Below are 25,915 nucleotides of genomic sequence, written 5' to 3' on the forward strand. Positions count from 1 at the left end.
CAAAGGGAGGGCATTTCTTCCCTCAGTTCATATTGGGATCCCAGACTCTACAGGGGAATCTCTTCTTTAGGGAGTGCCGGGGAGAGGGACAGCTGCAGAGAGCTAGGGCCACAGCACCTGGGGATGTAGAGATCAGGGTGTTTTACGTCACTTGGAAGCCAGCAAGAGCTTCTTATGGGCCTGTGACCCCATAATCCCATCCTTTGGGATACTGTGGAGACAAGTGTGGACATATGGGGGCAGCTCAGAGGTCATAGACACAGGAGCATATGAGGGTCCAGAGGACTGTGGGAATCAGCACTGGAGTGGAAAGAGGTATTCTGGGCACAGAGAGAACAATGCTGCCCCATGTAGAGGTGAAGGAGTGAGGATGGCAGAGTCCAGGAGGCTAGCCTGGGCTGCTCTAGAGCACTGCAGTTTCCAGGGACCGTCCTCCCTTCATTCTTTCAGCTCAAGTTGAGACAACTCTGCTTTGTAGCATGCTGGGAATAGGAGGGTACAGAGCATCAAAGGTTGGGGTACCAAGGGGGGGGATGTTGAAATGGATGACCCTTTTGAATAAGAGATTTATTAAAGTAGTATTATCGATTAAATAAGAAGAGTGTGCCAATTTGCGACAAAGCTATAATATATAATTGCAGATTTATTGGAAGCGGCCCAGTAGGGGGAAGGGAAGGGAGAGCATGTACTGGGGGTGGGGTGTGAAGGTAAGAAGAGAGGGTAGGGAGGTGGGGAAAAAAGGGGGACCCTGGAACCAAAATGTCTGGCTTATATATTGAATCTCTGGGAGAGGGGAAGCCCCGCCCCTGTCCAGTAGCGTAGTGGGGGAAACAGTTTTTATATACTTCTCACCCTCAAACACTTCTTAGATCCTCAGACCTTACATAAACTTTACACTGTCCTGAAAAGGCAACTGAAGCCTTGGCCTTTGTTGCTAAACTTATCTTCAAACCCACTAGAGACCTGAAAAAGAAAAAAGACCACAGGGAGCATAAGCCAACCAGCCTAAGTATTAATTAATATGACAGAGGCTTACCCCTTATCCGGGCGGCCTTCCCCACGAGCTCCTGTGGAGTCAGTGGCTTCATCCTGGGCACAGATCTTAGGGCAGCATCACAGCATCAGCCCTGGCCCAGCATATTTGAGAGGTCTTTCTGTGGAAGAGGAATTTGGGAGGATGACCGACCTTATTTTGTCTAAGTAAAATGGGGCAGTCAAATCTCCAGGTGTGCACAGTTCTGGGCACAGCCTTTGCAGCAGGGCCAGCTGGGGCAGATTTGCCCAGTATCACAGTCCAGGTGGAGTCATCTCTGGTTGCATCCGAGTCTTCTTGGAGGTCTTAGGGTCACCAGTAGAAGCTGGGGTCTCTGTCACACTAAGCTTTTATATTAAGCATTTAAATGTACTTATACTACAGATTCTCTTGCAGGTTTGAGGACAGTCATCTATAAAAATATAGCTGATCTAAAGAAATGGCTTCAGGTGAGGGGGGTTGGGGCAGTCCTCAGGAATGCTAGGAATGTGCAAGGCTTTCCTTGGAAGGGCGGAGTTGGTGAGCAGAATTTGCAGGACCATGTGGGAGAGGGGGAGGGGACGGGGGAGGGGGGGCAAGGGTGGGAGATGGGGAGGGGGAGGGGCGAGAATGAGCTTTTAAAACACCTGGACAGATGTAATTTGGAAAAAAAAAAAACGATGACGACACCCAGCGGCAATCCTGGCTCCCAGCCTTTGCCAAATCACAAGACTATATAAATGGCATCCCAATTCTATATCCTGTGATTGCTTAAGCTTGGCGAGGTAATTCCAGGAACAGATTTCTCTGGAACATGAGCTTACCTCGGAACAAAGGCCTGGCTTTGTTCCTGAGACCTCGCTCTCCTGTGGCTACCACTTCACAGAGCCAAGTCCAGGGAGGGCTTGGACACCTCAAATAGACACCGGGTGCCTCTCGACAGCAGCTAGGGTACAGCGCTAAGTTGCCTCAGGCGGAGAAGCTGGAAGAAGTCATCCCCACATGGCCCTGAGTCGCCAGGTTGGATACTCAAATTCTGGGTTTAACGATGATGGAGTCAGAGCAGGTGGAGAGCTGTGAGGCATAGGGGGTAGTGGCCCCGTGAGTCCGGCATGCCAGGCTGAACGGGGCTTAAACCCTGCTTCCCGCTCCCCCAGTCATGGTGCCAGACGATTGATGAGACCAGAATGGGCTAACTGGTGACGAAGCCATAATATAAATGCAGGTTTATTGGAAGCAGCTTGGGAGGGGGAAGGGAAAGGGAGTGTGAATCAAAATGTCTGGTTTCTATAGTGACCTTGAGGGAGAGGGGAAGACCCGCCTCTAGGTAGCAGGTGCGCCATGCCAGCCATGTCCTGCAGTAGGACCAAACAAATATAACACTCAGCAGCTGCATGGCTTAGGAGAGATTAGGGCAGTGCTGGCCCTTAAAGTCTTCTCAGGAAGTAGGGTAACAAGGAGATTGAAAAGGTGTTTTTTTTTTTTTTTCATTGCTAGGAAAACCAAGGAGTAGTGAGTTAAAAAAAATTTTTTTTTGGTGGCTAGATACATATCACTTGTGGCCAGTCATTATTGGGGGAGGGGGGTTGATAGCGTAAGGAAGGCAAAAATCTATAGAAATAAATTGTTTCAGTTTTGGAAACCAAATGATTTTAGGTTCCAGAATTGTTACAATTGAAGAAAAATGGAGGAGCTTTAGAGTGTTGTGGCCCAGGCTAACAGAAGTCCAGGCTCAGATCATTTGGGGATGGATAGTGGGGACCAGGTAGAAGGCTGGTAAAGGGCTCTGTTTATCACATACCCAACATGAGGAGTCACTACAGAGAGAGACACAGAAGGCCCCTCTGTCAAAATATCAGAGCAAAACTCTAGTCACAGAGGCCTCCGAAGCACACAGGAGCTGCAAGATCCAGGCAATAATGCAGCAGGAAGGATCATAACTGAACTGTCAGTGGGCACAAGGATCCACCCCTAAGGTCAGAACCCTGTGGTGTCCTTAAAGAGATACAAGAGCATAGGAGTCAGGTGACCTCAACAGTGGCCCCTCTGCTCTGAGGATCCTGTATCCTCACGGCCAGGCTGGGTACAGGTCATGAGGGACAGGGCTGTGTTGGTGGAGAGGAAGGACACAATCCAGATGCTCTGGCTCAGACCTGGCTTGGGTCAGGGCTAACTGGCGTGGGGCCTTGGGACTTGACAGAGTAGAATGTCATCAACACAGCCCACATCAGCAGTTGCTGGTAAGGATGCTGGTGAGGGTATTAAGCATGAAGAGCAGAGCAACCATGGTAGTCAGGGTGGCCTAAAACAAAGAAGGGGACCAAGGGGACAGCTACCTGGAGGGGAATCCACAGTGTGGCAGTTCCGTGGTGTGTGATTACATGTCATCTCTGACATGCCTGTCTTTATTCTCGCCCTTGTCCTAAGGACTAAGATGGAATCTCGTCTTTTCACTCATCTGCTGGTGAAGAATAAATTGCCCCAAAACACAGCTTGAATAGTGCAAACATGGATGAACTCCCAGATCCAGGCACCCATGAGGAACCAGGCAGGGTGGTTCTGGCTCAGGGCTTCTCCTGAGTCACACTGTTGACTAAAGACTTGACAGGTGCTGGGGGTTCCATGCCCAAGTTCACTCTCATGATTTTTGTTTCTGTGTTTCTCGGGGTGCTGTGATCAGAAATGCAATTTACTATATAAGCAAACTGAAAAATCATTTGACAAAATCCAACACCATTCATATTTAAAGTCTTCGAGAGATACAGTGCATATATCTAAACAATAAGGTGCAAAGGTCACTGTCAACAGAACAAAACTACAGAGTACAGATTGGGAAACGATCTTCACTAACCCTACATCTGACAAAGAGCTCATATATAAAACACATAAAGAACTCAAGAAATCAAACACAACCAAACCAAATTATCAAATTAAAAAATGGGGTACAGAGCTGAACAGAATTCTCAACAGAGGAATATTGAATGGCCAAGAAACACTTAAAGAAATGCTCAACATCCTTAGTCATCAGGGAAATGCAAATCAAAACAACTCTGGGATTCTGTCTTACACCTATCAGAATGGCTAATATAAAAAACTCAAGTGACAGCACATGCTGCCGAGGATGTGGAAAAAGGGGAACACTCCTTCATTGCTGGGGGAGTGTAAACTTGTTCAGCCACTTTGGGAATCAATCTGGCACTTTCTCACAAAATTGGGAATAGTGCTACCACAAGACCCAGTTATACCACTCCTGGGCATATACCCGAAAGATGCTGTACCATACAAGGTCATTTGCTCAACTATGTTCATAGCAGCTTTATTTGTAATAGCCAGAATCTGGACACAACCTAGATGTCCCTCAACTGAAGAATGGATAAAGAAACTCTGGTACATTTACAAAATAGAATACCACTCAGCTATTAAAAACAAGGAAATCTTGAAATTTGCAGGCAAATGGATAGAACTAGAAATGACCATCCTGAGTGAGGTAACCCAGACCCAGAAAGACACACATGGTATATACTCACTTATAAGTGGATATCAGCCCAATATAGATGTCCTCTGAGAGACTCCACCCAGGGGGTATTGGGACAAATTCTGGCACTCACAGCTGAACTTTTGGAGGAGCACTGAGAGTTGTATGGAAGAATGTGTGTAGGAGGGTGGGTGAAGGACACAGAGGGTTCAGAAGCCTCACACAGAGACCATCAAGGCAGGTGAGTCTGGCTTCAGGGGGGCTGCACAAACTGATGCACCAACCAAGGACAATGCATGCAGAGAACCTAGCCCCCCTGTGCAGATGTAGCCAATGGACAGCTGGTTCTCCAAGGTTAGAGGACACACGGAGGAAGGGGCTGCAGGCTATCCTGATGAGACTTGATAGGCTGTGGTCAGATGGTGGGGGAGGAGGGCTCACCCTGTCAGAGGTCTAGGGGAGGGGAATAGGGCAGAAGGAGGAGGGAAGGTAGCAAAGGGCAGATACAAGCAAGGGCATAGCAATCAGGATGTAATATGAATAAATTATTAAAAAAAAAAAACAGAAAGCCAGAGAAAGGGGCTGGAGAGATGGCTTGTCAGCTAAAAGCAAACACTGGCCTTTCTGAGAACCCATCATGTCAGATTCCCACTATCCACATAGAGCAGCTTATAACTGACTGTAACTCCAGCTCGTGGGGATCTGATGCCCTCTTCTGGCCTCTTTGGGTATGCACATGCATGTGATATATATATATATATATATGTGTGTGTGTGTGTGTGTGTGTGTGTGTGTGTGTACACACCTACATACATATATACACACAAAAAAATAAAGGGAGACATCAAAAATAAAGGACATACAAGAAAGCATCATTGTTTCCCAAGTTCCCTTGTAAGATTGAAGATTGCTCCAAATTCCCAGCTCTGCCTTGCAGGTAACTTCCTTTATTTTTATCCTGCTATCACAGGGTTCCAACCTCCCCCGACCTATACTCACTAGTTTGTGACCTTACACTCCCACTCCCCAGTGTTCTCACAATGTCAAGACCACTTCACAAAGTACTTTTCAGAATCATCCCTAGTGTTATGTAAAGTCTAACTGCATTTCATTTAATCTATACAATGGTAGACAGGGAAATGTGTCCTGCAGCCAGGACACCAGGAAGTCCAGGAGTTCTCAGTAATTTTTTTGTTTTGTTTTGTTTTCGTCTTCAAGACTGGATTTCTCTGTGTAATCTTGGCTGCTCTGGACTTGCTTTGCAGACCAGGTTGGCCTTGAACTCACATCGCTCCACCTGCCTCTGTCTCCCAAGTGCTGAGACTAAAGGTGTGTGCCACCATGCCAAGCTGGTTCCCAGTAATTTAGCAGAAGTGACACAGGGAGCGAGTTAAACTGTCAGAAATTTGGCCAGGCTCTGTATGTGTGTGGGAGGAACAAAATCACCAAACTAGACCTTTTCATGCATAAAAGAAATATTCCGGGGGGTGTCAAACATCCAAGGATCTCTCTCTCTCTCTCTCTCTCTCTGTATGTGTGTGTGTGTGTGTGTCTATCTCTCTCTGTCTTTCTCCCTTTCTCCCTTCTTCAGGAGCAGAAGGAAGAAGCCAAAAGGCAGGAAAGCAGGCTGGAGAGATGCTCAGAGGTTAAGAGCACTGGTTGCTCCTCCAAAGGTCCTGAGTTCAATTCCCAGAAACAACATGGTAGCTCACAGCCATCTATAATGAGATCTGGTGCTTCTTCCGGCCTGCAGGCAGAACACTGTATACATAATAAAGAAATAAATTTTTTTCAAAAGGTAGAAAAGTAAACAAATTTCATGTGTCAGTGAGGTGGGATCTTTGAACTGACACAAGTTATCTGAGTTGACTACAACTGAGGTGACCTTTGAGGGAAGATTAAGCACCTGTGGTGGTTTGAATGGCAAAGTGCTCCTATGGACACATATATTCAAATGGCAATGTGTTCCTGTAGGCACCTATATTTGAATAGCAAAGTGCTCCCATAGGCACCTGTATTTGAATAATAATGTGCTCTTATAGGAGCTATATTTGAATGCTTGGAGATTAGGGGGTAGAACTGCTCAAAAGGATCATAAAACTCAGTGTGTGTGTCACCTTCTTGGATAGGTTTTGCTTGTTGGAGGAAGTGTGTCACTGTGGGTGGACTTTGAGGTTTCAAAAGCCCTTGCCTGTTCCAGTCTTTCCCAGCCTGAAGAGCAAGCTGTAGCTCTCAGCTATTTCTCCGGTACCACACCTTCCTGTTGCCTTGTTTCCCACCATGATGATAATGGCTAAGCCTCTGAAACTGTAAGCCAGGTGCCAATGAAATACTCTTTTATAAGAGTTGCCCTGGTTGTGGTGTCTTTTTACAGCAATAGAACACTAAGATGGAGAGGTTTCTGGTAAAGAAATCTCACCTTAAGAGATATGCTTTTCTGGTAAATAGAAAGCTGCCTTTAGGTTTCTGGTGACCCAGACAAAGCCCTTCTGTTTAGGGAATTGTTTCTTGAACTGCTGTTTTTGGAGTCTCTGCTATGGACTCAACCTTCCAGCCTTTTCTTGAAGATAGTGTTAAACCTGAGGATTGTGAGGAGAAAAGACCAAATCCAGATTGTCCAATTAAAGCAAGCTGTATTTTGGGATGCACCTGGGACTGGGCCAGCTGCCTGTCTCACTCTAAACTGGGATTTGAGAGAGCAACCTTTGCTGGCATCTTGAAGTCCCTTTTATAGGAGAGATAAGGTGCTGACAGGGGCGAGAGAGTTGGTGATTACACATTCTTAGAAAGACTCAATGGAAGGGAAGAAACAAGGGTAAGGACATACATCATGTGAATGGGGTGAGAGCAGTTTCCATCAGATCTAAGACACAGGAATTTATTCTTCATTACAAATAAAAACCTTAACTTGCAAGGACATAACCCAGGGCAAACCGGAACTTATTCTTAACTGTCTTAAGTGCAAACAGAAGCTGTTAATCCCACTAGGCCAGAGTAAAACCTCTATCACAATTTAAAGCCAATTTGAAGCACATTTTAATTAAATACTGGCCACGAGGCTAGGCTTTGGCCAGGTCCATCTCCCAGTTCCCAGAAAATGACCACCAGTCAAGTTTTGCAGAGGCTTAAAAAGGCAAAACCTGAGCTAGGTGTGGTGGCACATACTTTTAATCTCAGCACTTTGGAGGCAGAGGCAGCCAGATCTCTGTGTTCAAGCCCAACCTGGTCTATAAAGTTGTTCTAGGCCAGCCAGGCCTTGTTACACAGAGAAACCCTGTCTTGGGGGCAGAGATGAGGTAAAACTCACAGCATCAGGTCCAAGCATGGGAAAGCACACATCCTGACGTATTTCCTGCCCAAGCTCCTCTCGCCCACATGTGACCAAGGACACCCAGTGCAAACAGACCCTTAACCTGCAAGGTATCTTTTTCCTGTTTCAGTCTTACATAACTTACAAGGACTTAACCCAGGACAAACAGGACCTTTTTCTTTAACTACAAACCAAAACCTTAGCCTGCACAGGACAAACAGAAACGTACTCTCAACAGTCTTAACTGAAAACAGAACCCTTATCTTGCAAGGATACTCTTCCTGTTTTGATCTCAAAATAATAGGTTCTAATAGTCCTCTGGCTACTTCCTGCTGGTTAGGGGTCTTGAGAAGAGAGGTTTTTTTTTGGGGAGGGGGTGTTTCAAGATAGGGGTTCCCTGTGTAGCCTTGGCTGTCCTGGACTCGCTTTGTAGACTAGGCTGGCCTTGAACTCACAGCAATCTGCTTGCCTCTGCCTCTTGAGTGCTGGGATTAAAGGCATGAGCCACCACGCCTGGCGAGAAGAACAGTTCTTGAATATTGCTCCAAAGCAGAAGTCTTCTGAGGGGCTGCACAGTAGAAGGTCGTCTACATATTGGAATAAGGAGCCCAGGGACAGGTTGAGAGAGAGGAAGGCAGTGGCTAGAGCTTGGCTGAAGTAGTGGGGACGCCCTGGGAACCTCTGGGGCAGACAGTCCAAGTCAGATGAGATGCTGTTTATCTGGGTGTGAAGGAAAGGTAAAGAAAGCATCCTTAATCTAAAACAGAAAAGGGAGAAGTAGAGGAAGGGATGGGAGAAAGTAGAGCATAAGGGTTAGGCACTGCTGGGTGGATAGTTACCACTCCTACATTAATCATCCTGAGGTCCTGAGCATGTGCACTAACAGCCATCACGCTTTGGGATGGGTAAGTCCTTCTAGACTGTGTGGTGTTGGCTATGACCTGCAATCTATGGGCGTTATAGGGTAACTGAGTAGTTTCGGGGACTAGTTTTATTAAGTCGGTGTTGTATGGTCCGTTGTAAGCCTGTGTGTGGTACTGACAAAGACAGGGGTAAACACTAGGGTCCTGGAGTAGGATCTTAATGGGAAGATGCTGGGAAACCACTGAAGGAGAGATGTGCCACACCTTAATGAGGGACAGTCTGCAAGAGAATCGGGGAAGCATCAGTGTCATTCAGGGACAAGGAGGCTCTTCAGAGCCTAGAAGGAGAGGGAGAATTCTCAAAGGAGTTGGATGAGGGTAAGGAGCAGTGAAGGAGAAAGGAAAACTGTCATTTGGCCATGATGTTCCTGCCCAACAGCGAGGTTGGGGAACTCCAATAAAGAGGGGCAGGGGGAAGAAGCAAGCCTCAATTTAGAATGTCCTTTCCTGCCGGACAGGACAGTTACAGAGATGCTGGTAGGGTCCAGTCAACATTAAGCATGTGTTTATTCATATGTGATTTTTCTTTAAAGACCTGGGAGGATGGACAGCTGCAGCCTTCCTTGGTGATAAGTGTGGGGCATACTTTTTTTTTTTTTTTTTTGCTTCTAACTTCTCCCCCACCCCTTCCCAAATTGACCTTGAACCATTTAATCATTGGAGGCCATACCCAGGAGATCCAGTGGGCTCGATTAGAAGACAGTTGTGAGTTTTCCCGTCAGTAAGTAGTTCTGGTATGGCCTATAAATCCGTGTTACCAGAAATTATCCTGTCTGTCCATTTCCAGTCTGAGCACAGAGCACAGCTTGTACAGGCCAGCATTTCCTAAGAGGTGGGAGGAGTCTGTGGCAGGAATAAATAGGCATTCGTGTGCACAGTGAGAACAACACGCCAGGCAAGTGGCAACCCTGAACGTCAGGACTCAGCAACCGCAGTGACTGGCAGCAGGCATTGGCTTTGCAGGTAAGGCCAGGATTCCTTCCCTCCAGGGATAGAGAAAGGAACCTTCCAGGACTGTGTGGTGTTGGCTATGACCGGCAGCCTATGCTTGTGGGGGTGAGGCAGGGATTTTTCTACTGGATTAGAATCAGGAAACACCTCTAAGGTTCATGAAATCGTCTCTCCGTTTTGATTCTTGTGCCTATCACAGATGTGGTGCTGTGAGCTACGCTGCCAGAGAGCGAATGGAGCCTGCTCCTTGTGGCCCTCCACAGGGAGGAAGTTCTGAGCCTTTGTCCAGCTTGTAGGCTGCTGTCATAGCTAGGGTGAGACAGGACTTTGAGGGAGGTGGCAGCACTGCCAAGCTCACATCGCACAGGAGATCTTGGGGGTCGGGGATCGCATTCCTTTCCTAGATCCCATTGCTAAGCAGAGAAGGCAACAGCTCAGCTGTTGCACGAACCGAGCAGGCCTTGTTCTCTGGAAATAGTTTTGGCCCAAAATGTTGTTTTGTGCTTTTTCCAAAGACATGGTTGCACCGCTCTGAAAGGGAAGCGCAGGGTAAAGGTGGCCAAGTGGCAAGGTCCCTGGCTCTTCACCAGGCATGCCACAGCCATGGCTAAGCTCCAACCCACCCTCCTCTGCTCCTTCCAAATTCCTCTGTGCTCTTCTAGCTTCCATCCCTGCTCCCTTCCTCCTTCCTTTGCTCCTTCTCCTTACCTTCCCCCACTCCTTCCCTACCCCTCCCTCCTCCTACCTCCCTGCTGCTCTTTCTTCCACTTTCTCATTCCTTCCTTTCTCCAACCTCCTCCTCTCCCCTCTCTTCTCTTCTTCCCCTCCTCCCCATTCACTGCCATCCACTTTCACCTTTGGACACCTGAACAAACAGACAGAGGCTAAAGGTAGTAGCCATGTTTATCAACTATAGTCCTTCAGGGTGCCTTTGACCTCCACTCCAGAGGTGTGTGGAGGAGATAGCCACCTAAACATTCTCTACAACCACCCCAAACACAGAACACCCAATAAGAAGTCAGACCTTTACCAGTAATGTAACCTGGCTCATTCAATAAGTTGCATAGAGAGGTCCACCCACTTGCTCGCTACCACACAGCCATCCTGACAGTCAAAATGAAATCTGGTCCAGGTATCAGAGACTGATGGCATCTTCCTTCTTCCCACCAGGAGGCTTTCCAAGCCTGAGGGGAAAACCACCATGTGGTAACATGGCAGGGCTGGAAGAATCTTCTCCTACTGGTCCTTCTAATACCTGATCTCAGAGGTTCCAAGTCAAGCAGAGCTTGTGCCCATCCCACATTCTCCTTTGGCTTGCTCTGTGAACCTGCCACATCCCTTTACCTCTAGATCTTGGGTTTCTATTAGGAAAATTGGCCACTGAAACAGCACTTCCTCCAGTGGTTACAGGATGCATGGGATCAGGTACTGGCATCTGGGTGTCAAGAGTACTTCCTGTGGATTGTCATAGAGAGGCAGCAAGGGGCAGCAGAGCAGGGCACAATGCAGGCCTGATGGGAGAACTAGTAGATGGTCAGGGAGATACCTAGTCCTCCCAGACTCAAAGTGTCTTTTCTTTTCAGCCAGGGGGGACAGAGAAGATGGATATCCTTGTAGCTCTGGGGATCTTGATGTCTGGGATCTGCCCTGCTGTGCTCTGTTACCCAGATGGTACATTGGGAATAAACGCTACAGTCCAAGAGGACCAAAACAACGGGACACAAATGGACAGTCTAACACTGGCCTCCATCAACACTGACTTTGCCTTCAGCCTCTACAAGGAGCTGGTTTTGAAGAATCCAGGAAAAAATGTCCTCTTCTCCCCATTCAGTATCTCTAGTGCCTTGGCCGTCTTGTCGCTGGGAGCAAACAGCAACACCCTAGAAGAGATCCTAGAAGGTCTCAAGTTCAATATCACAGAGACCCCTGAGGCAGACATCCACCAGGGCTTTGAGCACCTCCTACACATGCTCAGCCGGCCAGGGGACCAGGTGCAGATCAGCACAGGCAGCGCCATGTTTATTGAAAAGCGTTTGCAGATCCTGGCAGAGTTCAAGGAGAAGGCAAGGGCTCTGTACCAGGCTGAAGCCTTCATGGCTGACTTCCAGCAGCCTCAAGAGGCCAAAAAGCTCATCAATGACTATGTGAGGAAACAGACCCAGGGGAAGATCAAGGAACTCATCTCAGACCTGGATGACAGGGTTTTCATGGTACTGGTGAATTACATCTACTTTAAAGGTGAGAAAGGGCACTGGTTGGGGAGTGGAGGGAAGGATGTTGGTTGGGTACCTATGTTGACAGGCTGACTTCTGGAAAGCAGGTTATAATTCTTGGAGACACGGATGACCCACTTCTTATTACTCACAAGTCTTACTTCTTTTCTGGGGTGTTTCTGGACAATGGTGTGTTTCTTGGTACATACTCACCAGAAACACTGAGCTCTCAGTCTAAGAGGCATTATATGGGCTGTGACTCATATGGACATGCCATAGCTCACATGTCCAGTCTTGTCTGTTAGACAGAAGCCATTGCTACTTCCTGTAGAGACAAGGTGTCTCAGGCTGCCCACTGTAGGCATTTCTAATATGCCCCTACAGGAGGTGTCCTTCCCTCCTGGAGAGCCTCTGTCTCTAGGAGGGCTCACGTGGGCTGAGGACTACTTGTTCTTAAGAATCCTAGTTACTCTAATCTTAAGGGGGAAAGTAGCATGGCCCACAACTGGTAAAGAGACATGCAGAAAAGCCATTTAATGAGAAGGAAGTGTCAGCTAGGCAGTGTTCGGTCTGTTTAATGTAATTTTGCTTTTGTAAAATTGCTAGCCACACAGCCTGAAAGGTCTGAGTTCCCAAGACACATTCCTGAGCCAGGGAGTCTGATGAGTTTTGGGTGAAGGATAGTTGGAGACTCAGCCGGAGGTGTTATGGGTAGGAGGATTGGGGGCGTGGGGCATCCAGAGATCCTGCACCTAAAACACCTGGCCTGATAGAGACCAGGGAACAAGTAGATAAGCAAGGAGATCACAGAAGCCATGGTGTATAGCAAGACCTGGGATGTATCTGGGGCTGGATAAAAGATACCTCATGGCAGAAGGAGACCATGCTCTGAGACTGTAGGCAGAAAATAAAGGTGGTCATAGACAGAAAATGAGGGTATGCATACAGAAGGATAGGAGTATAGGATGTCCTCAGACCTGCTGAGGGCTGGGAATGGTGGAAGCAGAGTGACCGCCTGAGGACTAGACTATAGGCCATGACTCCTTCAAATCACCCCCAGGACCCAAGCTCCAAGGCTGCCTGGCTGTGAAGTGGGATGGATGTATAAAGCTACTTGATCTTGAGGCCAACAAATAGGTTCACAACCATGTCCTATAATGTCTGTTGGTAGTGAGGATACAAACCAGGGATCCAGAATAAGCTTGAGGGAGGTATCTGTGACTTGTGGAGATGGCCATGGTCCTTAAGTGAGATGCGACTCATCACCCACCACTTAGCCCACGGTCTGTGGCATTATGATTGCTCACGGTGTGGGAGAACTCTATTGTTTTCAACCTGCTTTCCCAAAAACCTGTCCCATGCACCACTGCCTTCTACACATGGTTCCCCCCCCCAGGAAGAAAGGATCCCCGACTCTCCCCTGGCTCTAGTCTCAGCATATTCACTCTCTCTGACATACACCCCCCACCCCCAGATCCCTGACTATGTCAGGAGTTCAGGTTGCCAGGCTGTGGTTATGAAGTTCCCTTTTCCAAACCAAGCCCGGAGACACTTCTTATTGTTAGAAGCTTGAATGACTGCCAAGGTTTTTCTCCCAATTCTAAGGGACACTCTGGATGACTGAAGAGGACTTGATGGCCAACATAACTCAGAGGATGAGCATAAAAGGGGTGGAGGTTGGGTTGTTCTGGTGCTGTTAAAATTTGCTTCATTCTGATGATTTGCTTCGTCTTCAGGCAAATGGAAGATGCCCTTTGACCCTCTTGACACATTCGAGTCGGACTTCCACTTGGACGAGAAGAAGTCTGTGAAGGTGCCCATGATGAAAATTGAGGATCTGACCACACCCTACTTCCGGGATGAGGAGCTTTCCTGCTCTGTGGTGGAGCTGAAGTACACAGGCAATGCCAGCGCTCTGCTCATCCTCCCTGACCAGGGCAAGATGCAGCAGGTGGAAGCCAGCTTAAAACTAGAGACCCTGAGGAAATGGAAGGAATCTTTGAGGCCCAGGTGTGTGTCTCCAGGACCCAGAGCTGGCCTGGCTTCCTGTCCTGCTGTGGACCTGCGGTCCAATGTCCCTGTACTTCACTAGTGCCCAGTGTGATGGTGGAAAGTCTGCAGGGGACATGTGGAGTTGAGACACATTTCCCTCTGCTGACTCCATATTTGGGGGTCTGAATTTACTGTTGGTTTTGCTGTTCACAAAATGAGAGCCCCTAGAACAGGTGCCGAGGTTTCCTCCATCTCTAACAGGCCTTAAATTACAAGGAACCTTGAATGTGTCTTTGGGAGGCAGAGGGAAGTGTGGTGACATACCTACTTTGAGGGTCAGCTCTGCTGTGTGACCATCTCAGCTCCTTGTCACTCAGTCGTTCGCCATTCATGGGATGGTGACTTGAGGACCTACTATGTGGGAAGCTCTGACATAGACCCTCAGAGTGTATCAGAGACCGAAGCACAAACCTTATCTTCATGGGCTTGCTTGAAGAGAGGGGAGGGGGAGGGGAAAACAACACTTGTATAACAAGTTAAAAGATGGGAAGGGTGAAGGTAAGAAGGAGGAGAGTCCAGGATAAGGAAAGCTGGAGTACGATGCAGTGTGCGATTTCAAATATCAGGGTCGTTAGGTGATGTCTGTGGATTGGCAGGACATGGGAGACATGTGCATCTAGGAGGAGAGAGTTCTCAGTAAAGGAACAGCTAGCACTAATCATTTGCCTGTCTGATGTAAACACTCTCAGGTCCTGATGAATAATTAACACATCAGGAAGGGGAAAAGGAAGCGGTCTGTGTACAGATGGGAAGATGGCCTCTCTCCAGTGAGAGGGCTCTCTGTGGAGAGGAGCCCCAGCTACAGAGTGGGTTGATGGGGCCATGGAGTCCACTGACTTTCATTTCTCCTTTTCTTTCTCAGGATGATCGATGAGCTCTACCTGCCCAAGTTCTCCATCTCCACTGACTACAGCCTGGAGAAAATCCTCCCTGAGCTGGGCATCCAGGAAGTCTTCTCCACACAGGCTGATCTGTCTGGGATCACAGGAGCCAAGGACCTGAGAGTCTCTCAGGTAAGCCTAGAAACACTGGGTAGTTCACGTTGGATCCTGAATGAGGATGGTGAAGAACACATGGGTGTGTGAGGATGCTACATGTGTGAGAACACTTTAATTTTGGAGGTTCCCTCAAGTCTGAGAAAACTGGATTACATCCTGGATACCCCTGCTATAGAGTTTCTAGCCAGTCCCTCCTCTACCACATGGACAGAACATGACCCAGGAATGCATGGTGGAAAGTGGCTGTGCTTGGTCTTAAACCACCAAGGGCAACAACCTAGGCTGACCTGCAGGTATGACCCACAATCCACTGCAGGGCCACCCACAATCCACTACAGGAACACCCACAACCCATAGCAGATATACCAAAATCCACCGCAGGGCCAAAGCAGTTCCTCAAGGCAGAGCCGGGCCAGCATGTCTTGAGCAGCACACAGAATAGCAACACCAAAAGTAATAAGGGATCTATGGCACTTCTGATGAAAAGCCTAAGAATAGGAGATGTCTTAGGACCCTCATACTACATTCCTAGATGCACACTGCCCAATCAGAGCCCTGAGCTCACATCTGTACCAGCAGGGCATAGCATTCTGGGAATGTGAGCCATGCCCTGGGCATTGCTGTTGCACATCCCACTGAGGCTGGAGCTGGAGGGATGCTGAAACCTGCACCAGCTGCCAGAACACTGCCTGTGCCCTGTGGAGATGTTGGGAGGACTCCTGTGGGGAACTGCCTGCCATTGCCTATTCTCATCCTCTAGTGTGTACTGGGTTTGAAGGCAACACAGATTCAGACACTGAGCAGACCCAGCACATGCCTCATCTCAGACCCTGAGCAGAGACTTGGAAAAAATGGGATTAGAGCTCATGGTAGGAAGAAAGAAATTCACCAGCACATGGGGCCAGCAGGCACTGTGTACTCTAGCCTTCTCTGCTTCCCTCCCTGGTCGCCAGTGAGTGATGTGTTTCTCTCCACAGGTGGTCCACAAGGCTGTGCTGGATGTGGCTGAGACAGGCACAGAAGCAGCTGCTGCCACAGGAATCAAAATGATGCTAATGTCTGCAAAATTTGATCCTATGATTGTGAATATCGACAGGCCATTCCTGATGACTATCTTTGACACAAATACTGAGACTGTTCTTTTCATGGCCAAAGTCACAAACCCCAAGAGAGGCTAGAACTCCCCGAGAGGTGGGCCTTCTTCCCAGGAGCCAGGGAGTGAGCCTCTATGTGAGTCTCTGTGTGCATTTTGGCTTGCATGTTGTGACTGGTGAGGACACAACTGGACTGCACAGTGACCATGACTAACTGTGTGACTCTCACATGCACAGGAGCCTCTGGGTGCTCAGTGTCCGGCTCCCAGATCTCTTGGCAGCACAGCTCATGTTCTGGAGCTGCAATCTTTCTGTATTCCCTGTCATTGCTGACTCCTGTATCTTTCTCTACCCCAAAGCCTGGGCCTGACATAGAGGCTCGGTCCCAATATAGGCTGTAGTTATGTCTGCCTTCAGCTTTTGCAGTCTTGATGAGGCTGTGCAAACTTAGCAGCCAACCCATGTGGACCTCAGGCACAGGACCAAGAAGGGGACCTGCTGCTCTGTGTCTGCTCGCAGCATCTGGGATAACCTGGTGGCCAGTTCTTGTGTCACTCTTTCCCTTCTCCAGGCTCTGACAGCTACTGCACAGCTGCCCACATCTGGCACAGTGTTGGAGCCCTCACTCCTGCATCTGCATGGAGGGTGTTAGCCAGACCACCTACTTTCCCTCTAGCACTTATACTTAAGGCAGAGGAGCCATTTGGCAAATTCCCAGCTGACTACCTGACGTGACAGATGGACACCTCTGCCTCCATCACCCAAAATGAAGGGCTTTGACCAGATGATCAATAAAATATAAGTGCATTGAAAATGGCCAGGCAGTATTCACTCAGCTCCTGTTGGCAAGGGTGTGCCTCTAGTGACAACAGGGAAGTATAGACTGTTACTCACATTCTGTTACTCCTGTGATGGACCTCTGACCTACTTGCTATTATCAATAATACCTTTAATGGAGGAGGAAACAGAGGAACAAAGGAACATAGTCACTTCCCATGACCACACAACTAAACACTACGGTATTCCAAGTTTTCTGATGCCATGGGGACCGTCTTCATCAAGCCTGGAGTCTGCTCCTGAGGCATCACAGTGGGTGTGGGCACATAGATGATAAAGCAAGACTCTAGGTGCTTCCCAGAGAGCACCCGAAGGGGCCTGGGATCAGGAGGTGAGCTCTGTGCTAAGGTCAGAGGAAGATGAGAAGGTGGTCAGATGACCAGAAAGAATGTTTTGGGCAGAGCAAAGAACAAGGGAGGCATTTCCCAGAATCTGAGAGAAGGTCCCTTTGGGAAAAGGGCATAACAGTCACTAGATGGCAAAGGGCCTGGCCCTGTGAGATTCTCAAATACCTCAGAGCCACAGGGAGCTTTGGGGTGTCAGTCAGTGTTCCTGCCTCTTGAACATAACTCTGTGTGATTACTATGCAGATGCCTGGGCTGGGTAGAGGTAGTGGGGATTGTCATTGAGGGCAGGTTCAGGGAACATCAGGCCACATCTGGAGAGAAAAGGATGTGACTCAAAACACTAGTGCTGAGCCAGTTTAGTGCCCAGATAGAGGAGGGGAGAAGGCCAAAGTGCATTTGGGATGAGGTGCTGGGTGTTCATGGGAGAATCATGTGAGCCTGGAAACACAGCCAGAGGCCTGCAGACAGAGGTTGAGACATACTTGAGTCTCAAGGCTCCTAAGAACACACATGTGAAATTGTGGTCATCACAGAATTAAACACATGGGATTTCCTTCCCCAGTGAGCACTGAGTTACCAACCCATGAGGACCATGGAGTGAGAGAAGAAGGGACCCATCTATTGAAAGAAGCCAAGTGACCCAGGCATTCCAATGTGCCTGTCACTCAAGGCCCTGGGCTGGACACCACATGCACTCCATGAGTGTGGACATGTCCCAGCTGTATTCCTCCATCCCTTCTGCCTTCATCCCAGGTGTCTAAGGAGCCTGGTGTGAAATACATCTCATGCTGCCTGTGATCTTGTCTTAGAACTTCTGGCCAAGTCTACGTCCACCTCTTAACAGAGTCTAGAACCTGGATGTCAGGGTTTGCTCTCCTCATTCCGTGGCTGTTGAGAGTTTCCCCACATCTTGTCCATCAAATGTTGTAAAAGGAGAGACCCACTGTGCAATAAAAGTGACACACTGTGGAGGGAGAAGTTATGTGAATGGAAACAGTCAGTTCACTTAGGTTGAATGCCTGGGGACTTCTTGCGTGGTGGCATTTAGTGATTTAGTGTGGCAGTGAGCTCACAATGCTGTGCAGATGTTGGATATGAAGGAAGATGGGGTGAGTTTGGTTTCTAAGCACAGGCCTCTCCTCAGACAATAGCAACAGCAACAACAACAACAACAACAACAACAACAACAACCCTCTGTCAGTGAGAGCAAAGCAAAAGGAATACCAATGACAAAAATAAAAATGTCATTACCTCTGTCAACAATCCTCATAAGATAGGTTTTCCTTTTGGGGGAGGCCAGTGGACTCGAACTCAGAGCCTCACAATACTCAGAAAATTCCCTAACACTGAGTCATTCTTGAACAGTAAGTTATTTTGTGTCTATGTGTTTGTGAATATATGTGTCCATCCATGGACAGCCCTTTACTTACGTTTTTGTTTTGACACAGTGCCCCACTAGGTTGCCCAGATTGACCTTAAACTTACTATCAGATACCTCCTTCTTGGCACCCAAAGGAGGAATGGATGGACTAACAGTAGAATGTACTTCAATTTCTCCTCATTGTGGCAGGACAAATCCAGTGACCTGCCAAGGAGGACCTCTGCTGGCCAAGTCCTCAGCAGGCTGGGAATGACAGGCTTAGGAGCATTGCTCCCCACCCCCAAAGACTCTGGGTGGAGCCTGGTGTCTTGTCTCCATCCTTCCTCCACTTGCATACACTACACTACACTACACTACACTACACTACACTACACACACACACACACACACACACACACACACACACACACACACACACTTCACATCCAGCAGCTGGGCCTTTCCACTGCTGTCCAACCTTTTCACATGCTTAAAAAGCTCAGAGAACCTCCCCTCAGGGCTGACATTTCATTTCTATCTGAGTCTAGTATGGTCACCTTACCTGCCCATCTATGTGATTTCCCAGTTCATCCATCTTCCCACTATTTTAGTCAACTCTGAACAGCTTCCATATCCATTGGTGAGTCACCCAACTTCCCCTCCTCAGATCTCCTGATGACCATTAGAACACTCCATATGTATGGGAATCCCCTGTTCTGGATATTGCTTGTAAATGAAGTCACACCACACATGCCCTATTGTGTCTGTTTCTTTCACAGAGCACATTGGCAGGCTCACACACACTGCAGCAGGAAATGGCACCTCCCTCCTCAGTCTAGTATAGTAACAGTGTTTGGCTACAGCAAACTCTCTTTGCTCATCCGTTCACCCATCGGTGGCCACTTGACTTGCAAGACCTTAACTATGAAGAGTCATGATGGACACTGACTGCAGTGCCTGTCAAGTCCTTTGTTTCTGTTCCTCTGAGTACAAACCTCCAGTGGACTTGTGTATCAACTTTTCCACAGACACTGTGCCATTCTCCGTTTCTCCTCCCGTTTGAAGAAGGCTTTGAATTCCAGCCCTCCTGAGCTGTGCCAAGCATACATCTCCTGGAGGGACAAGTGCTCTTCATATGCTTGAGTTTTGGAGTAGGTTTCTGATGTGGCTGGAGAAGTGTGAAGATGGAAGAGGCCGCCAGGTCCTTGATGGTCACTGAGTACTGTTGTCACTATTACTCTCCATCCCACAGTGTCCCCTGTAGATTCTCTCTGACCATTCATTGACATGTAAGCATGAGAACTTGGCGACTACCTCTGTCAGGTAACTTGGCTCAAGTCACAAGATGACTATGTGTCAGACTTTGATTAGACCTGGTAGGCCGTGTGGCAGAAGCAGGGAGGGAAGGACAAGATGCATGGAGTTTTTGAGACCCCCAACAGTATAGCAACTTGCCATTGTTAAGTTTGTTTAAAGTGGGTGTTCAGCATATGGAAACCACTGAGCTATGCAAGAAGTTCCCAAGCATTTAACCCAAGTGAACTGACTGTTTCCAGGCACGTATCTTCTGCCTCTACAGTGCGCTACCTCTATTGCACAGGGGGTCTCTCCTTTTACAACATTTGATGGACAAGATGTGGGGAAACTCTCAACAGCCACGGAATGAGGAGAGCAAACCCTGACATCCAGGTTCTAGACTCTGTTAAGAGGTGGACGTAGACTTGGCCAGAAGTTCTAAGACAAGATCACAGGCAGCATGAGATGTATTTCACACCAGGCTCCTTAGACACCTGGGATGAAGGCAGAAAGGATGGAGGAATACAGCTGGGACATGTCCACACTCATGGAGTGCATGTGGTGTCCAGCCCAGGGCCTTGAGTGACAGGCACATTGGAATGCCTGGGTCACTTGGCTTCTTTCAATAGATGGGTCCCTTCTTCTCTCACTCCATGGTCCTCATGGGTTGGTAACTCAGTGCTCACTGGGGAAGGAAATCCCATGTGTTTAATTCTGTGATGACCACAATTTCACATGTGTGTTCTTAGGAGCCTTGAGACTCAAGTATGTCTCAACCTCTGTCTGCAGGCCTCTGGCTGTGTTTCCAGGCTCACATGATTCTCCCATGAACACCCAGCACCTCATCCCAAATGCACTTTGGCCTTCTCCCCTCCTCTATCTGGGCACTAAACTGGCTCAGAACTAGTGTTCTGAGTCACATCCTTTTCTCTCCAGATGTGGCCTGATGTTCCCTGAACCTGCCCTCAATGACAATCCCCACTACCTCTACCCAGCCCAGGCATCTGCATAGTAATCACACAGAGTTATGTTCAAGAGGCAGGAACACTGACTGACACCCCAAAGCTCCCTGTGGCTCTGAGGTATTTGAGAATCTCACAGGGCCAGGCCCTTTGCCATCTAGTGACTGTTATGCCCTTTTCCCAAAGGGACCTTCTCTCAGATTCTGGGAAATGCCTCCCTTGTTCTTTGCTCTGCCCAAAACATTCTTTCTGGTCATCTGACCACCTTCTCATCTTCCTCTGACCTTAGCACAGAGCTCACCTCCTGATCCCAGGCCCCTTCGGGTGCTCTCTGGGAAGCACCTAGAGTCTTGCTTTATCATCTATGTGCCCACACCCACTGTGATGCCTCAGGAGCAGACTCCAGGCTTGATGAAGACGGTCCCCATGGCATCAGAAAACTTGGAATACCGTAGTGTTTAGTTGTGTGGTCATGAGAAGTGGATATGTCTCTTTATGCCTCAGTTTCCTCTTCCATTAAAGGGATTGTTAATAGCAAGTAGGTCAGAGGTCCATCGCAGGAGTCACAGAGTTTGAGTGACAATCTATACTTCCCTGTTGTCACTAGAGGCACACCCCTGCCAACAGGAGCTGAGTGAATACTGCCTGGCCATTTTCAATGCACTTATATTTTATTGATCATCTGGTCACAGCTCTTCATTTTGGGTGATGAAGGCAGAGGTGTCCATCTGTCATGTCAGGCAGTGTCCTGGGAATTTACAAAATGGCTTCCCTGCCTTAAGTATGAGTCCTAAGGGAAACCAACAGGCTCCATGCAGTTGCAAGAGTGAGGGCTCCAACACTGTGCCAGATGTGGGCAGCTGTGCAGTAGCTGTCAGAGCCTGGAGAAGGGAAAGAGTGACACAAGAACTGGCCACCAGGTTGTCCCAGATGCTGAGAACAAACACAGGGCAGCAGGTCTCCTTCTTGGTCCTGTGCCTGAGGTCCACATGGGTTGGCTGGTAAGCTTGCACAGTTCCATCAAGACTGCAGAAGCTGAAGGCAGACATAACTACAGCCTATATTGGGACTGAGCCTCTATGTCAGGCCCAGGCTTTGGGGTAGAGAAAGATACAGGAGTCAGCAATGACAGGGAATACAGAAAGATTGCAGCTCCAGAACATGAGCTGTGCTGCCAAGAGGTCTGGGAGCCGGACACTGAGCACCCAGAGGCTCCTGTGCATGTGAGAGTCACACAGTTAGTCATGGTCACTGTGCAGTCCAGTTGTGTCCTCACCAGTCACAGCATGCAGGCCAAAATGCAGAGATTCACAGAGGCTCACTCCCTGGCTCCTGGGAAGAAGGCCCACCTCTCGGGGAGTTCTAGCCTCACTTGGTGTTTGTGACTTTGGCCATAAAGAGAGAAGTCTGAGTATTTGTATCAAAGATAGTCACCAGGAATGGCCTGTTGATATTCACAATCATAGGATCAAATTTTGCAGACATTAGCATAATTTTGATTCCTGTAGCAGCAGCTGTTTCTGTGACTGTCTTAGCCACACCTAGCACTTTGTGGACCAGCTGTTGGGAGAGAAACACATCACTCATGAGAGACCAGGGAGGGAAACAGAGAAGCCTGGAGCATGAAGTGCCTGCTGGCCTCATGTGTAGGTGAATTTATTTGTTCCTACCATAATCTCTAACCCTGAATTTTTCGAGTCTCTGCTCAGGGTCTGAGATGAGGCATGTGCTGGGTCTGCTCAGTGTCTGAATCTGTGTTGCCCTCAAACCCAGTACACACTGGAGGATGGGAGTAGGCAATGGCAGGCAGTTTTCCTACAGGAATCCACCCAACATCCCCGCAGGGCACAGGCAGTGTGCTGGCAGCCTGTGTAAGTTTCAGCATCCCTCCAGCTCCAGCCTCAGTGGGATGTGCAACAGCAATGCGCAGGGCATGGCTTCACATTCCTAGACTGCCATGCTGTGCTGATATAGAACTGAGCCCAGGGCTGGTGGTCGGGTGGGGGTGGGCACTGGACAGAACTGTAGGCACTGCAGCCTGTGTATCTGGGAATTGTAGTAAGGTGTTCTTAAGACAGCTTCTCTCCTACTCTTAGGCTTTTCATTAGAACTGTAATAGATCCCTGTTATTACTTTCAGTGTGGCTATTCTGGGTGCAGGTCCAGATGTGCCGGCCCAGCTCTGCAGTGAGGAAGCCAAGGCTTGACGTGCTTTGGCCCTGCAGTGGGCTGTCGGTGGCACCTTAGGTCAGCCCAGGTTGTTGCCTGTGGTGGTCTAATACCAAGTAAAAGCACTTCCACACCATACATTCCCAGCATATGTTATATCCAGGTAGTAGAGGATGGACAGTCACAAGCTCTTCAGCAGGACTATCTAGCATGTAAATCAGTTTTCTCAGGCATGAAGAAACCTCAGAAATTCAAGTGTTCTCACACACGGATCATTCTCACACACCCATGTGGCCTTCACCATCCACATTCAGTGCGGGGGACCAGCTCTAGCACCTCCAGATATTGTGAGGGTCCTTGAAGCAGGGATGAAAGGGAGCTGTGCAAAATCAATTCTCGAGTCAGGTGTTTGATGCGCATTGACAGGCAGTGTTCTTGGTAGCTGCTAGCATGCAAGCATACAAGCAAGCAGACCACAGAACACAAACCTCAATTCTTTTTTAGTTTTTTTAAGGAAGTAAAGTAAAAAAGTTTTTTGAGGAAGTGAAGTCAGTGATTTCACGTGATGGTTGCATAAAATTCTACAGAATTTCCACCTTATCTAAGTTTCAGGAAGCAGAAGCAAGTCCCATGTCTATGCCCCACTAGCCCAGGAGCAAGCATGTCATTTTATTTCTTATTAACGCCAATGTTTGAACTCTTCAGCCAGTTTTATTTTTGACTGAAGGGCACCTTTAGTATGACAATTCCAAGGTCAGCTATCTGTGGCAGCTAATTTTTCCATAAAAGTCAAATCATTAACCCAAGCTGCTTTGCTCACCATTTTATCCTCGGTTTATGCCTTCCTCAGAATCCACCCAAGCCTTTTCTTTAAAGTTCCAAGTCATAGGTGTTTTCTAAACTTTATTTATTATTTTTTACATACACATTTATATTATATAGAATAAATTACATAAAACAAGAAGAACCATAAAAACAATCAGGAATTATATTAATGTTATATTCCTAGTGTTTTGGCAATTTGTATTTGGCAACCTTGAAGAAAACATTTTCCTGTCTTGGTGAGTCTAAAATTCTGAATTTAAATCAATATCTATCATATCTCATCTCTATCAACTTGAAACATCTATCTAGACCTAAAAACATCTTAATCCCTAAGTTTAATTATGAAACTAAACTACTTGGTCTTCAACCCCATCAGAGACTTGATAAGGAATAAATTCAATTACCTGAGTAAACAGGAAGTGCAGGTTTTCAGCTTCCAAAGTGAAAAAAATGACAGAGACAGTTTTCTGCCTGAACAGTCACCCAAGACTCTCTATAACATTGGAGCACTATCTTCAACCTTTCAGCCCAATATATCTGACATACATATTTGTGAGGTGGGAACTGTTGAGGACTTGCTGACCCTGCTGTGGCAGAGTTTGGCCATTGACTCTGTCTGAATGCAAGCTTGCCTATTTTTAGGCAGAATTTTATCAGTGGTTGAAATGAGGACATTTGACCCAAATTTGAAGCCGTCTCCATAAGGAAATTCTTTGATGTTCATCATCTGCTTTGAGGTAGTCTGGGTGTTGGCAGGAGTTAACCTGTCTTATTGTCAAAGAATCCTTAAGACAATAAAAACACCTTTAAACGCCATATTCTGTAGGTCTCTGAAGTTTTTGAAGACCGTGTCTAACTTCTTCTGCAGGTGAGCCTTTTCCTAACACCAACTTGTAGTCAGGATTCAGGGAAATATACCTGGACCAGTTAGGTAGCACAGGACCCCCCCACCTGCCCAACCTCCAGATGACATGTTTAAGAAATCACAAGGTCCTAGGCTGAATCTAAAGCATCTTCCTGGGAGTGTGCAGTGGACTTGAAAAACATCCGAAAGGGTCATCTCCCCCATACACATTTGCCACAACTGGGGCAACAGGAACCCTAAACTATTACAACTGAAGGCTTGCGATCTTTGTAAATGCAACTGCTGAACTTTAGACTCTGTCCACACTGTAGATTCTATAGGAATGGGAAGATGAGGAAAAAGAATAGAGAGGAAAGAGGACAAAATGAGGAGAGAGAGAGAAAAAAAGAAGGCATGTGAAAGTAGAAGGAAGAGGGGGGGCATTAGGATTGGAGGTGGAGGGAGGAGGATGAGGTGAGGAAGAAAAGGGGTATGGAGGGAAGAGGACGGAAGGCTGGAAGAGTGTAGGAGAAGAATAGGAGGAGCAGGGCAGGGAGGTGCTGGAGCCCAGCCACATGGTCCCAGGGCAGCAGGGTGCCTGCAGAGGAGTCAGGAGCCTCAGCTGACTTTACCGTCTGTCTGGCTGATGAAGCCATTTCTTCAGAAAAGCATTCTGCACTATTATAGTTTGAGATGATTTCCACAGAAAGCAGGCTTGTCTGTTTGTGTAGCAGAAGACCTGCCGCAGTGGCTGAGCTTTTGCCCTGTTCTCCTCCAGGGAGAAAGTAGATCCCTTTTTCTTGGCCATGGGATTTACCAGAGAAGTAAGGTACCTGACCCAGTCATCTCTCTGATGTGAACATTGCAGGCATGCCACCTCTCCCATGGGGACTCTCTAACAGTCCTGTCTCCTGCTGGCTCCTACAGTAGCATTCAGGCTAGGCAAGGTCTCAGTACTTCCTGCCTGTGAAGGGTGAGAAGGAGCAGGCTCCGTTCACTTACCAGGAGCATAGCCCTGGGTGCTTCCATCTGCCATAGACATGAAGACCCAGACTGAATAGAACATTTTTATGCACTGCAGGAATGTCTCCTTATTCCAACCTAGTACCTAAGCATCAATTCCTCACTCTTTCCAAGAATATGCCTCCAGGTCATAGCAAGGACCACACGGTCCTGAGATGGCTCCTTTTTCAGTCCCCAGAGAGAATGTATCAGGGGCGTTACCTACAGTGGATGTAAGCTGACTCT

At 47.9% G+C, this 25,915-nt stretch overlaps 1 protein-coding gene across 1 annotated transcript; it reads left to right on the forward strand.

Annotated features, from left to right (window-relative positions):
• The first annotated feature begins 9,539 nt into the window (after positions 1-9,539).
• LOC311603733 (serine protease inhibitor A3N-like) lies at positions 9,540-16,842 on the forward strand. The gene is made up of 5 exons (XM_084792827.1): positions 9,540-9,683; positions 11,255-11,909; positions 13,621-13,894; positions 14,799-14,949; positions 15,912-16,842. Exons 2-5 carry the CDS (start codon positions 11,273-11,275, stop codon positions 16,110-16,112), a joined length of 1,263 nt encoding a protein of 420 aa, XP_084648953.1. The 5' UTR covers positions 9,540-9,683; positions 11,255-11,272; the 3' UTR covers positions 16,113-16,842.
• Positions 16,843-25,915: the final 9,073 nt, after the last annotated feature.

This window comes from Acomys minous, assembly GCF_964271855.1.
Source record: "Acomys minous genome assembly, chromosome: 8".
NCBI lineage: Eukaryota > Metazoa > Chordata > Mammalia > Rodentia > Muridae > Acomys > Acomys minous.

Excerpts from the sequence above, each read along its gene's own strand:
- LOC311603733 (XM_084792827.1), top strand. The coding sequence starts at position 11,273 with ATGGATATCCTTGTAGCTCTGGGGATCTTGATGTCTGGGATCTGCCCT. Across the intron at positions 13,895-14,798 it reads AAGGAATCTTTGAGGCCCAG|GATGATCGATGAGCTCTACC; the intron begins GTGTGTGTCTCC and ends TTTCTTTCTCAG. Across the intron at positions 14,950-15,911 it reads AGGACCTGAGAGTCTCTCAG|GTGGTCCACAAGGCTGTGCT; the intron begins GTAAGCCTAGAA and ends TTCTCTCCACAG.